At 51.0% G+C, this 14,497-nt stretch overlaps 1 protein-coding gene across 1 annotated transcript in view; it reads right to left on the reverse strand.

Moving 5' to 3' along the window:
- The window catches only part of DUSP22 (dual specificity phosphatase 22), a 44,797-nt gene that overhangs the window by 21,039 nt on the left and 9,261 nt on the right, over positions 1-14,497 (reverse strand). The window contains exons 2-3 of the mRNA XM_055406582.2: positions 13,016-13,049; positions 8,371-8,453 (exon numbers count right to left, since the gene is read on the reverse strand). Of these exons, the coding sequence (XP_055262557.1) occupies positions 8,371-8,453; positions 13,016-13,049 (117 nt within the window). The remainder of the gene's footprint in view (positions 1-8,370; positions 8,454-13,015; positions 13,050-14,497) is intronic.

Below are 14,497 nucleotides of genomic sequence, written 5' to 3' on the forward strand. Positions count from 1 at the left end.
CCAGGCCCCGACTACTCTGAGGGCCAGCACAGTCTGGAATAACCTCTAAATGTCTTGGCTTAAGGACAATTCCCCAGACCAGAAGGCCGAAGCTGAGGTCCGGGCTCCACTCTGCTGCCCCGGATGCCAGGTGACCACACGGGTCAGGGGAGCATCCCTCCCGGGTAGGGGAGCAACACAGGATGGCCTATCCTTTCTCAGGCTCCAGCCGTGGTTCCTGTACTTGGGACAAGGTCCACAGCTGGCCCTCCAGAGAAGGAGGCTCCCACCCAGACCCAGACGCACCGTGTCCACTCCAGCAGCCAGGGCTGCAGCAGCCACGGCTTGCCGCCCCCTCACCACGCATTCACTGGTCTCCCTTGGACGAGAGGGCAGAGGTGGTGGAGACACCCTGCCCAGTTACAGATGTTGGAACAGCATCTGTGCTCCTGTGGTGACAACTGAAAGGAGAGAAACAGACCTGGGGCCCGACACCAGCCTCTACCTCAGGGCACACGCAGGCTCCGAACCATCCCAGGAGTCAGAGCATGAGGGGGCACGGCAGGACCTCGGCCACAGCGAGGCCAGCCTACTGTCTGGGGCCGCTGGTTCCCCAAGCTTTGGGCCAGGTGGGCCCGCTTCCCTTGCAGGCCTGGCAGGCGCAGGGCCCACGGGCAGCACCTACCTAAGAATGAATTATAGCAGCACCTGCAAGTAGCAGATTTGCTTAAACCAGTCTTCAGTAAACCAGGCTACATTTAAACCAGTATTTTTCCTGTGGCTAAAAACAACAACGGCCCCCATAGAGCCGTTTAACTCTGCTTTGGGTTTTAACCAACTAACCACCTTTAACTGCTCATTCAAACTTCTGACGATAGAGTTGAAGGCCCTTCTCCCAAGGAGCCTACAACACCCCCAACACACATGGGCCTGCCGCCAGCTGCCACAACACACGGGGCTCCCGCTGGTCTGCTGCACTGTCCTGACCTGGACCCAGAAACGTGCTGACAGTGAGGCCCTGGGAAAGTGAGTCCGCTCAGGCGATGGGCTTTCTAAGACAAGAGCGTGTGTTCCAGCAACTGCAGCAGGCCTCCGTCTTATTGCTGACAGTCCTTCAACTCTACTGACTCCCACCTCCTGGGAAGGAAACGTGAGTGTGTCACCTGACTTTGTTCGTGAAACTCTGCTGACTGCTTCACACAAGATGAAGCTCTGACCCCTCAGCCTGACGAATGAAACTTCCCCTGATCGCCCCTGTGCCCCCTCCAGCCTGGCTCCCTGCAGACATGCTCAGCTGAGCCCGCCAGGGTCCTGGAGCCTGCCCGTGCCTGCACACCTGGGGCCCTGCAGGTGCTGCCTGCGCCCCAGGTCCTGACCCTCCCCAGCTGCCCCCTCATCCTCCAGGGTCGCTCCATGGCACCAGCCCCGTGGCGAGGCCTGCAGGACCCGGCAGGGAGGTGGCCCCAGCCCCTCAGCTCTGCGGCGAAGGCATGAGTCTGCCCGGCTTTAGGATTTCCAGGCCTATCTCTTGGTGCTGGGCTGCACCTCACTTCTCACTGCGTTTCATACCCAATCCCTGCTACAAAGTATGCACTCAGCCAGCATTTGCTGACTGTGAAGGAATACCGCCCAATTTAGCCAAAAAGAGAACTGAAGATGCCACCACCCTCGTCCCACCGTGCTGACCACCCTAGCCACTTGGTACCCAGCCGCCATCCGCACGTGTCCTACAGCCCCAGGGCTCATTTCCCTCTTCCTGACCATCCAGGAAGGGCTGGTCCCACTTGAGACACACCTCCCCCGACCCGGACACACCAGTCCTGCCAGGCTGCCTCATCACTCCTCGTCACAAAGTCTTTCCAACCTCCAGCCCACGGAACGAGGGTCTTCATGAACAGACCAGCGGGCACCCTGGCCACCTGCTCCAGCTCTCGCAGGCTGTCCTGTCGCCATGTGTCCAGGCTGCTGTTCCAGCTGGAGCAGCGGGGAGAGGACATGGTCGTCACCTCTCCTGAGCCCTCGGTTTGTGAGTCCTGGCAGATCCCACCCCCGTTATATCCCCCACTGAGGACTGGGAGGGGTCTGACCTAGAAGCATCCCCAACCCCCACACGAGGAACAGCACTTGGCATAAATCTGAGGACCTGAGCACACAGGGGGCTCAGCAGGAAACGCTCATGAAACTGGGACTTGAGAGGAAAGTCTAGGAAGGAGAGTGCTGTGCGAAAGTCTTCACTTGAGTGGAGAGGCTGACCAGTGAGTGTGCGAAGTCGAGAGACCACCCACAGCTGAAGGGCAGGGGCTCCAGGGAGGCAGGCAGTTAGCACAGCACGCTCACTCAGAGACGAGAAGTCCGCTTTCCTCTCTAGAACCAACGAACCCTCGACGATTTCAGCCCCTCTGGCCCATCTGAGCTGGAATTCCAGCTCTAGACCTCCACTTGACACAGGCCAGCAGCCAGGGACGGACGTGGTGGGGGGCCGCCTTCTTTGCACTTGACTGCCCCCACACACGGAACTCAGACACAGCTGGATTTAAGAAAGAGAGATTACTAGACAGTTTTCGATACCTACCATAATCATTTCTATTTGAGTCATTTCTATTTAAGTCTGGGGTTGGCTTCAAACAAATTTACCTCAACACATGAAAGCTGCAAACCTTTGGTACAGGACGTGCCACCGATACTCAAAGACTTTAGTGGCAAGAACTGTCAGGCTGAGGACTGCCCCAGGTCCGACAGTGAGTAGCTGCCCAAGGCCCTGCGCCTCACCAGCAGTGATGAGAGTGTGGCGGTTGGTAATGCCAGCGTAGGGACAGAGCTCATCCACGCCAGCCACTCCGGTCAGGGTTTCTTGCCCAGTGTTCAACCTGTATCACCAGGGGATCTGTGAACTCTAAAAGGGTATAAACTCACTCAACTGAAACAATCAGAGGAAAGACACAACTGATGCTGAAAATAAAATATATATAGTCAGAAGGTGTGTCATGGGCTGGCTTCCCCCTCTGAAGATCAGGATGGCTGAAAGAGGCACTTTGTGGGCACTGACCACGGATGACAAGCACGCAGCATGTCTGAGGTCACACATTTACATGTGAGCCCACAGGGAACATTGTCACCAAACACAGGACCCATTCCAGCCATGCCTAGACATCCAAGTACAGCCTGCCTGTCACTGCTCTAGACTCCAAGAGGTGGCCACCCGCTTATCTTCCTCTCATGATACCTCCATCCAAAAAGACACTGTGAAGACCCTTCCACTGAGGAAAACAAGTAAGAAAAAAGTGACACTCTGTTTCCACCCTCTTCTCTTCACTGACTCCCCTTTGCCAGTCCTAGCAGTGTGACATGGTCCTTGCAAACTCTTATCTCGGCCTTTACACACATATATGTGCATGTGTGCATGCTAAGTCACTTCAGTCGTGTCCGACTCTTTGTGACCCCATGGACTGTAGCCCGCCAGGCTCCTCTGTCCATGGGATTCTCCAGGCAAGAGTCCTGAAGAGGGTTAACATGCCTTTCTCTAGGGGATCTTCCCGACCCAGGGATCAAACCCAAGTCTCCTGCATTGGCAGGTGGGTTCTTAACCACTAGCGCCATCTGGGAAGCCCCATATTGGTACACACAAGAGTACATTATTAATGTGTAATTTACATAAATGGGATCATAGTGTGGATATTATTCTACAACTTGCTTCTTTCGCTTAGCAGTTAACTGTTTCCCGTGCATATGTGTAAGCCCTCCTTTTCTTTCTCAACGGCTGCAGAGTATTTCTTTTCTACAGACGCATCACCACTGACCAGGCCCCTCCTGCCGGGTGTGCAGGTCGGCTCCAGTTTCCTCATTACAAGCAGACCTGCAGGGAGCCTCCTGCCCACAACCATGTGCCTGGGATGAGCGATGCGGTGTCCAGCAGGCTCTTCCTTGTGGCAACAGTTCCTGTGACTTGAAGGTCGTGGACAGGAGGGGGCTCGGGGTCCTAAGAGCCCAGAGCCGGATCTGCCTAGGAAGCCTCGGAGGAAGACAAGGGGGCACAGGTCTCCCTGTGAATCAGAACATGGGCCCGGAGTCTGGGAAGCCCTCTCAGCTTGCCATGGTCTGCCTCCATGCCCCCAAGGCCTGAGACGAGGTCTCAGCGAACTCTGTCCCCACCCCACCTGTCGCGGCAGTGGGAAGTCTTCTTTTAATTAATCACTCACGGTCCGTATCTAAGACCGTGCTGTCCTTGTAGGACGAGGCTTCTGATGTAGACCCAAGGCAGCTGAAGACCACTGAGACCAGTCAGAGAGTTACAGAAGTGTCACTCGGGGGCGGAAACTTAGCAACAGGCTCTTCTGGACTGCAGGCCACACCGACTGCGCACGCCAAGCATCTGCACACCGGGCTTCCTGACGGTGGGGGCGCCCGGGGAGGCGGCCCTGCACTACCTGACCTCTGACCTCACAGAGCGCTACGGTCAGTATGCCAGTGCTATGGTCAGTGAGACCTCACTCTTCTTCCACCCTGAAGTCAGTCACAGACCCCCAGAGACATGGCTTCTCACCTGGTGGTGAATCTGAAAAGCTCTCGGCACGGAGTCTGTCAGAAGCACATGCAGAGCCAGAGCCCAGCTGAGTGCTGGGGAAACCAAGAAACCCACTGCTCGCAGTGGCCTAGGACCAGCTCAAGAGGACAGAGGTTAGACAGCCATTTGATGACCACAGACATTACCGGGAAAAGACAGCAGGCCTGAGGCTGGCGGGCACTGGAGTTTCCTTCTCAGACCAAGAGCTGGGCCCATCTCTGAGGGACGGGAGGACTCGGGGCGGGAGGGGCGGCAGGAGGGAGAGCGACAGACGTAGGCACAGAAGTAAGTTTCTTAAACGTCAAGTGCCACTGCATACTTTGGATGGGCTTCTTTACATTTGGGAAGGCAGCAAAGTTTCTGAGGGGAAGGAATGGAGGGGGCCACCAGACAGACACATGGCAGGGGGCCAGGCCCCTCCAGGAGCCCCTCGGGCACTCAGGACCCCCGTCCACACAGACTGGGAGTCTCTGGGAGACACACACCTGTATGTACAGACACACAGACACAGGAAGGATCAGAGCCAGCAGAAGTAGTCAGCTGCAAACAGAACCAACAACGTTAAATTCTGAGCCTGGACAACTGAAAAAAATGTTTTTCGTGTTAAAGAAAATATAAAACAGAATCGCCAGGAATAAATGCTGGGCTATGAAAACATCCTAATCTTGAAAACAAAAACAAATGCATAAACGGTTCAAAATATAAGTCACAACTCAAAATGGGAAGAATATCCAAGCTGAACTCAAGCTCAAAATACCTATCTGGCGTGCATACAATGCCCTGTTGTGAATATATGTATGCAAACTATTTTTTTTTCTATTTAATCTGAAAATAGAAATCACTTTAAAGTTAAATTCTTTGTGTCATTAGCCCAGTGAAGGAATGAGAATACTTTAAAAGTATTTTTGTTAATAGTGAAAAATAGTTGTTTCCTGCAGGTGCTCTGGTTAAATACCAACATGAAAAATGAAACAAACTCTGAGATTCTTACATTAGAAAGACAGACCTCTGGTTCTTTTCTCAGGGGAAGGGAGAAACCTTTCATTGCTCAATATTACTCCCTCAGCACCTACAAACAACATGGGGTTTCTGATGTGAAAGAGCGGTCTCTGTGACGCCAGTTTTCACCACCCCCTCAAACCTGGAGCAACCAGTAGGTGCTGAAGACACAGCTCACAGAAAAGGGAAATGTTTTCAGCAGAAGCAGCTCCCCTGCCTGGCCCTTAACGTGGAATCAGAGGAAGGGATGTTCCTCCTTCAATGTTATAATTATGGTTTGGGCTTAATTCCTATTTGAAATTAAGCAATGCGGCAATGGCCCCTTCCCAGCTCTGCCACTTGCTAAAGGTGACGTGCTAGGCCCCGAGTCCGGTTACACCACAGCAGCCAGGACGCTGCCATCATGCGGGCTCGGCTTCCGGGCCCTGGTGATGAGCAGGTGGTCCTGTGGAGGCAGGGCCCTGCATGACTTGGCACTCCCCAAGCCAGAGTCTCCAGATCCCTAGAACTTCCACTAGAATGTGACAGGACCAAAACCTCTCAACTTTAGGCAGTAATTGCCTCCCCACGTCTAGCCCGCCCCAGCCCGGGTCTACCCAGAGAAAGCTGGGGTGCGTTCCGTAAACACTCTTGGCTTTGAAGACCCCTGAAAGGGAAGGCGGTGGCGGCTCTGTCGCCCCCTGTGCCCTATCCCCCCCTCACCCTTGCCAGGCTGGCTCTCAGCGCTGCACAGGCTCTTCCCTCTCACCCCATCGGTCCTGCTCCCCTCCAAGGGTCAGGACCAGCACAACAGGGAGATAACTTCCCAGACTCATCTCAGCCTGGTGAGATTATGGCTGCTGGAACTGAGTTTGAAATTTAAGAGAGATGACTACATTTACGCCTCAGGCAGAGGGCTCAGCGAAGATCTGGAACTCTCAGGACCCTGGCGGACTCCCTCTGTCCATTCCCTGAAGGCGAGCAGGCCCTTTCCCATCTCTTTAATGCCTCTGTTGTCCCCACTTGTGTAATCAGAGAATCTACTGCTTTAACGTTTAAAATAAGAACATACTCGTGAGTCACTCGTGAAGTTAAAAACGAATAAAAGAAAGACAGTGACAAACTGTGTTATGCTATAAAATGGAGGTCTGACTTGAAGGAGACGTGAAGTCACAGCAAAGTGATTGAATGAGACAATGACAGCACCCAGAGCCTGAAACAGGACGTCTCCAAACGAAGAGGCAGTCTTGTGGGGAAACAGGACGTCTCCAAACGAAGAGGCAGTCTTGTGGGGAAAAGGCACAGGGTCCCCTGTTTCTCGCAGGGAACGAGGAGGATATGCAGTCGCGGCGGTGAGGGACACAGTCTGCCCAGGGCACTGAGGCATCAACAGTGTTCTGTTCACACCAGGCTGCAGTCGCGTGGGCCCACTCGCCAGCTCGCCAGCCTTGCCCCTGTGTGCACAGTGCGGAGGTGGGGCAGGCGAGGGCGGGGCTCTTTCCTCCGAGATCTGAAGGCCAGCTCTCCGGGCAGAAGTGGCAGTGGCACAGACTCCTGGCCGGCTTCCTACGTGACGGCGGCTGTGGGCAGGGGGGTACAATGCCACGAGGCAGCCTGGAGAGTCCGGGTAGGCAGGACGTCAAAGCAGCTTATTAAAATAAAGGGAACCTCAAGCCTCATCTTGTGATTGAAGAGGAAGTCAATCATGACCAGTTTACGTTTAACTTATCACCTAGGCCATAGCTTGGCCATGTGTTTAACAAACTATTGCTGATACGTGGAAAACAGACACCTATTTTCAAAGGAGATGTCAGCCTCCAAAAAAAATGATGCTTTGCTGTTTCCAATAAAACCATGCTGCAGCACAAATCACGGCGCCTTAACAGAAACCAGGGGCAAAGCAGCAGAGGGACTTGTGAGCTTGGATCTGCAGAGAGTGTTCACGTTCTGGGGTCCTCTTAGGTGATGTCAGTTGAACTGCTTATTATTCTAAGTTCTCATGTTTTTGGACACTGACTGAAATCCAGCAGCTACAATGGCCAGGTAAAACGGATAACTTTGAAATAAGAATATATTACCTACTCTTGAATAATATGAATTTAAGTGAAAACTGCTTGAATGATGATTCTTTCAGAATCAGCCACACCTCCCTTTCCAATACCCCACCCTGAAATAGAAACACACACACACACACACACACATTTCACAGCCATATTCACACTATTTTTTGAAAAGAGGTACTTTGGGCTTTGTCAAGGCTAATAAACAGAGAGAGACTGTGCTCCCAGCCAACAGCTCAAACCATCCATTAGGGTAAAATTGAAGATGTTTTTGGAATTAGTGTACAGGCAGACACATCCTATTTAGTTTAAAACCTGAAACACGACAACAGCTTCTTCACTGACCATCTGCAGAGAGAAGCACTAGAAAGTCTCTAGGGACAATTTATCCTCGGAGGCCTTGTCTTCCGAAATGCAAATGATAGACAATTGAGCTCAAATGGAAAAAAAATCAGGAAATGAGCAGCCTGAATTCTTTGGGATTCTAAAACAGGAGGTAATTTTGAAAGGAAAGAAAATGGGTTTTAAATGTCCTTAAAATCTAAAGGGAAACACCGCATCAGCCTGTTCTTTGGCGTTCAGCCAAGAGAGTCAGTGACGCGACAGGAGGATGGTGAGAACAAGCAGCAGCTCCTGCCGGCCCGGCCCAGCCAGAGGCCCAGGCACAGGCGTGGCCAAGCACAGGCTTAGCGCAGCCAGGACTCGGAGCTGCTGCTGCAGAGCACACACTGCCTGGCCAGCTCTCCCGCCCAGGAGCACAGCAGAGACAGGTGCGCGGACCAGCGGCCTCACCTGCAGCATCGGCCTGGCGCTGTCGTGCACAGATAGAATATGTGTCACCTTGTTCTCGCTCAACTGCTCTGCATCTCTGGCATCTGTCACAGAAGAAAGGGGACGTTTTAGTGCTTCTGCAAGTGAATTACTTACTCCTTAAGGAAAAAACACAAAACTACTTGCATATTTCTTTCTTAAAAATTTGTAACTGAACTGTGGTGCTTGAGAAGACTCTTGAGAGTTCCTTGGACTGCAAGGAGATCAACTCAATCAATCCTAAAGGAAATCAACCCTGAATATTCATTGGAAGGACTGATGCTGAAGCTGAAGCTCCAATACTCTGGCCACCTAACGCGAAGAGTCGACTCATTGGAAAAGACCCTGATACCGGGAAAGATTGAGGGCAGGAGGGGAAGGGGACGACAGAGATGGCTGGATGGCATCACTGTCTCAATGGACATAAATCTGAGCAAACTCCAGGAGACAGTGAAGGACGGGGAAGCCTGGCGTGCTGCCGTCTGCGGGGCTGCAGAAGCTGGGCACAGCTTAGCAACTGAGCAACAAAGGCAGTCTAGTTATTGCTTTTAGGTAATCTGCAGGTAACTCAGTTTATTTCTGACTGACATGTCTTTTGATAGAAAGTGGTCATATAAAACTTGAAAAGTATGTAGACTGATAAATATTATAATGATGATAATTGCTGTTTAAAGGAAATGAACCACTAAGTCATGTTGTAGCTGATGTTTGTTAAGTTGCAGACCCTCAGGTTAGCTTTTCACATGAAACATGGAAAAAGAAAGATATTTCAAATATTTTTAATTACCTCTTAATGATTAGTAATCTAAGTTAAAATTAAATACAAAACAATCTTCTGTCTAAGATACAGGAAGCTGCCAGAGGCTAATCGACCCTAATGTCAAACAGCAGGGAATAGGAGCAGATGCAGGTATGATGTGGTTTACAACAACTGCATCCACTTACACTAAACTAAAAATGGATACTTTCTGGAAAGTCCAAACAAAGTAGTTCATAAGTCATCTGGCTATTAAATTATCTGCATATGAAACTAAGGAGATACCAAATTGTATTCCCTTCCAATGAACCCACCCAGAGAAGAAAGTCATGCGAATCCTCTCAAGCTGGAACTTCTGCTAATCTACAGAACAGGGTGCAGGAGAAAACAAGGAGGTCCATTCTCCTGGGACAAGTTTTCTAAAGTGATACAGGGTATGATGATTAAAAACCGAACGTCTGATCATTCTGTTTCTGGAGAATATTAGTGCCATGAGAAAATGCTCAGGATATAGCATTAAACAGGGGAAAGGGGGAGCAGGCACCAAACTATAAATACAATATGAACTCAACTTGTAAAAACACATAAAGACAACAAACAGTGGGGACAACTGCTGTAAGGAATCAGACAGTGATCATTGTGAAGAGACAGAATTATGTGTTTTTTCTTCATCGTGTGTGTGTGTGTGTGTGTATTCAACACAGATGGCTGTAAAAGTTCAACATGCCTAAGAACTACCCGGATTTTTTTTAAAAAGGCAGATTCCTGGACTCCAACTTAGTTCAAGGTCTATGGCAGGGCCACATTCTGAATAAGCTTTAGTGAATAAAAGTAGAAGCTAAGAAGCTCCGTTCTAAAACACTCTGTAATAAGTATATACCACTTTTAAAGACAGGAAAATAATCTTTAAAAGTGATACAAAAACGGTGGTTTTATTTCGACTCTCTTAGTTACTCCAACCACCTCAAACAGCCTCTCAATCCATGACACAGGGACTCATCCAGCCACCCAGTCCCCAACTACCCCAAGCTGTGATCTAGGTGAGCTTTGAACTTGGCAGGAGCTGGATTTATTTAGGGTTCACAGACAGGCATCCCCCACGTTTTAACTCAAATGTGATTTTCCAATCCCCACCAGGCTGTATATTTTAGACAAGTAGTGAAACAGTCAAGCTGAGCATTAGGCTCCAGACGAGGCGAGGCAGCCAGCAGGAGAGGCGTTCAGAGCCACTGGGCTGGGAGGGGTGTGGGGAGGGTCTGCACAGCTGGAGGAGACACTGTGGGCCAGGATCTTCCAGATTCTGACTCCACCCAGGAATGAAGTTGGAACATCAATAATTGTTTTGTTGTTGTTGTTCAGTTGCTAAGTCGTGTCCGACTCTTTGTGACCCCATGAACTGCAGCACACCAGGCTTCTCTGTCCATCACTATCTCCCTGAGTTTGCTCAAACTCATGTCCGTAATAATTGTTTAAATATATGTTCTTTTTTCCTTTTTTTGAAAAACAGTGTTACTGAGATAGAACAGCAGTGGATAAGCAGACGTAGAGCAGAACTCGGACACGGGGGTGGGGAGGGAGGGGTGCATGGAGAGAGCGCGGTGGAGGCGCACGTCACCTCAGGTGAGGCAGACAGCCAGTGGGCATCTGCTGTACAGCTCAGGAAACTGGACAGGCCCTGTGACAATCTAGAGGGGTGGGGTGGAGAGGGAGATGGAAGAGAGGCTCGGGAGGGAGGGGACACCTATGACTGATTCTTGTTGATGTACGACCGAAAACAACAAAATTCTGTAAAGCAATTATCCTTCAATTTAAAAAATAAAGTGGAAAAACAGGTGTTACTGAGATAGTTCACCCTTTTAAAGTGTGCAATTCAATGGTTTTCAGTATATCCAGAATTGCCTAACCATCACCACAAACTAAATTTAGAATATTTTCATCACCCCATGAATATACATTTGTAACACAGATTAAGGTAAACGACAAAAAAGGTGGTTTGAAGTCAAAATTACTTTGTTTTGAAGATAGCCACACTTGGTACCACAAATGAGAAAAACTGATTGCTGGGCCCTTAAGAACACAGAAGTGACTCGAGGAGATGCCTCTGCTCCTTCTGGTTCCCGCATTCCCAGTCCAGTCCAAGCCTTTCTATTCTGTGGTAGCGCCATCTGCACACACACACCTTGGGATGGCTCTTCCCAGGAGTGTGTGCTCTGTCCACACGTGTAAGTACACGATTGATGACGACATTCATTTCTCAGGACTACAAGTGACTGGTGGGTGGCTATCGACAGCCACAGGCACTTTGCTAAGGAGCACGAGTGCAGCTGGAACTGGCCTTGGGGGCTTCGGCTCGCCCACACGCACGCGCACAAGCTCTCCCTGATAACTTAGGGATAACTTAGTCCTCTGCTGCTCAAACCAAGGTCTGCCATCTGCAAGTGTGCTGGAACTGCTGGCAGAAGTCCTGAATTTGGTTGGTTTTTATTACAGTTTTTTGATTTGTAAAAATATTCACCCAGCAATTCTACATCCAAGAATTTATCCAAAATTCCATAGTTTCCAAACTCAAAGACATTCCCCTCTCCCCACAAAACCATTAATAATAACTCATTAAATAACCATAACGAGATTCATGCATTCCAGCCCAACTCGCCTACCTGCCACAAAGCACTCGCTGCTTTCTCAGAACAAAAGAGCTTACTAATTTAGGAACTCCGGGACTATTTTTAACACCTTCTAGCAGCGATGAGCAGCTGTCAGTCCAGTGTGCTCAGAATTCTCTTTAAGGCCAATTAGCTGCCCTCTGAGCCCACCAGGGAAGAGGACGTGAGTATCAGGGCAGAGACGTCAGAGATTGTTTTAAGAGTCAATGTGAACCTGAACTTGGAGATTTACACAACCAGAAAACAGACAGGAGTGTGTTCCAGCGCGTGTGTCCAGAAAGGGAGACGTGGTGAGGAGGGACTCTCCACCAGCATGGCAGGCTCGTTTCTGCCTGTGTCCGGCCTGTCCATGACAGCACCCCCGCCCTGCCCCCCACACACAGGGTAGGGCCAGCCCCGCTCCCCTCCCTCCCTTCCCCTCTCCCCTCCGCCCCCACTTATTTTCCCCAGGTGACTAAAAAAATAGGTCTCTGAAAATTTATTGTTAACTAGAAAATAAAAGTGATAAAGATGATAAACAACTTATATGACTGTTACATGTGCCTTTTAGCCATCCTCTTTTGATAATAAAACTCCAACATGTGTGTACAGCTAAATGAAGGTCAGAGGTCATGGTGGACCCCGCAGGGCTCTACACCACTCTTCGAGCCATGGGCTGAGACGTCGGGGAACAAGGATAAGCCTACCGGTGGAGGTCCTGTCCAGACCAGGCTGCACAAACTGAGCCCACGCCTTGCCTCCATCATGTACGAGAGCCTAAAGCTGAGCTTTAAAAATGCAAGCTCACCATTGGCAAAAGACACCCGTGTCCATCCACAGATGCAGGGTAAACACAATGTGGCTCAGTCTTAACAAGGAAGGGAATCATGACACAGGCTCTAACAGCGAGAGAACGACATCAAGCTCCATGAAGCAAGCCAGTCTCAGGAGCATCAACACCACGTGAGCCGGCTCACACGAGGCCCCGGGGCAGTCAGACCTGGAGACAAAGAGCAGGAGGGTGGTTTCCAGGGCCTGGGCTGCAGGACAGGAAGTAGTGTCTAGTGGGGCAGAGACTCAGCTGGAAATGAAAGCGTGCTGGGTGGTGGCGGCGGCTGCACAACAGCGAGAATGGACTTAATGCCGCTGAACTGCCGCTTAGAAAGGTTAAAATGGCATATTTAATAGCTTGCATATTCTACCACAATAATGAAAACAGAGAACTCACCTTTGAAGTTGCCAATATACAGGCCAGGCAGGATCTATGGGGAGAAACAGACCAGACAGAGGGTTACAGGTTTCAGTCTGATGGCATTCGACACAGAGGCTGGGCCCTCCTGAGGCCTGTGCCCACCACACCTACCTCCCAGCAGCTTATCAGACAGACCAAAAAGTCTCCTTGTCTCCAGGCCTCACAGTGTTCAACACACTCTGAGTCCAGCCCCAAACCAGAGTCTCCACAGCCCCTCCTCCCGTCCTGCCTCCTGTCCCCCAGTCCCTTCTGCTCCGGGCTCCAGCACCCGCCCGCCGCCATCTGAGGACTCACACCGGCTGTCCCTCCCTTCCTGCTCCCCATCCTTTGGGCCTCAGCTCCAACTCACAACCTGGGGAGGCCCGACCTAAGCCCCACCCCCGTGTCTGGGGGGCTCCTGCTTCAGGGCCCGCATCCTCTGTGCTTCCCTCACATGACGCTGTCGTGGGCATCGCCAGGTGGAGGGCAGTCCCCTCTGCTGTGCTGCAGACCCAGCCCAGCCCAGGGCTTGGCCCATGATGACGATTCAGTAGAGAGTTGCTAAATAAGTGAGAACTGTCTAAACAGGCAAGTTAAGAAGAACACACATTTACTCCAAAATGTCTACTTCTTCTAAGGTTCTCAAGCCAGAATCAGATTTCTGGAAAGTCCCAGGCTCGACATAGAGATTCAGCAGATCTGAGATATAAGAATGGGTGACAGCAGGTCACAGGTACCCCCCACTTTGCAGAATACGAAGCGAACCTCTTCCCTGCAGTACTCTGTACGTAAACTCTGAAATCCAAATGCAGACACCTCCCGGGAAGCTACACGCCGATGTGATTTCCAGGTGCACACAGCACACTGGCCGTGGTGACACTTCACTGCAAGCCCCGTGCCCTGGCGACACCCCCGTCAGCCACCACCAAACACTCCTCTCGGCCTGTCTGCTTCACACTCCCTCTTCTCTCCACTCCCGGTAAGAAAGCTGAAAGCAGGGGCAGTAATGTTCATCAGGTGTGTGGATTCTTCCGCACACCTTCCTGACAACCAGTTGCCTGCTAAAAAGTAACTGCGGGGACCTACTAGGACACAGGCTCAGCATCTGTGCTGGGAGCCGTGGGACTGATCGACCAAGATGGGACACTCATGAGAGTGAAAAGAGATCCTGTTAATAATCACTCCAGCACAAGAGGCAAAACCCAGAAGGGATGTGGGCACCAGGCCCTATGGTCACTCTGGCTGACTCAACACGCTGGGAGCCAAAACCGGCTTGGAAAGCACCACAGGGGACTGAGGGCCTGGGCCTGGGCCTGTTGCCACCTGAAGTCACGGACTGAGGCAGGCAGGATTCTCCCTGGAACCAGGAAATACACAACTGTGTCTCAGAGGAAACCCCGGCATCCTCTGCCAAGGAGAGAAAGCACTCAACAGGTCTCTCCTGAAGCAGTCTGTGGAGTTCTCCTGGGAGCAAGGGTG

This window comes from Moschus berezovskii, chromosome 23 (assembly GCF_049115385.1).
Source record: "Moschus berezovskii isolate FMDL1 chromosome 23, NW_MosBer_1.0, whole genome shotgun sequence".
NCBI classification, from domain to species: domain Eukaryota; kingdom Metazoa; phylum Chordata; class Mammalia; order Artiodactyla; family Moschidae; genus Moschus; species Moschus berezovskii.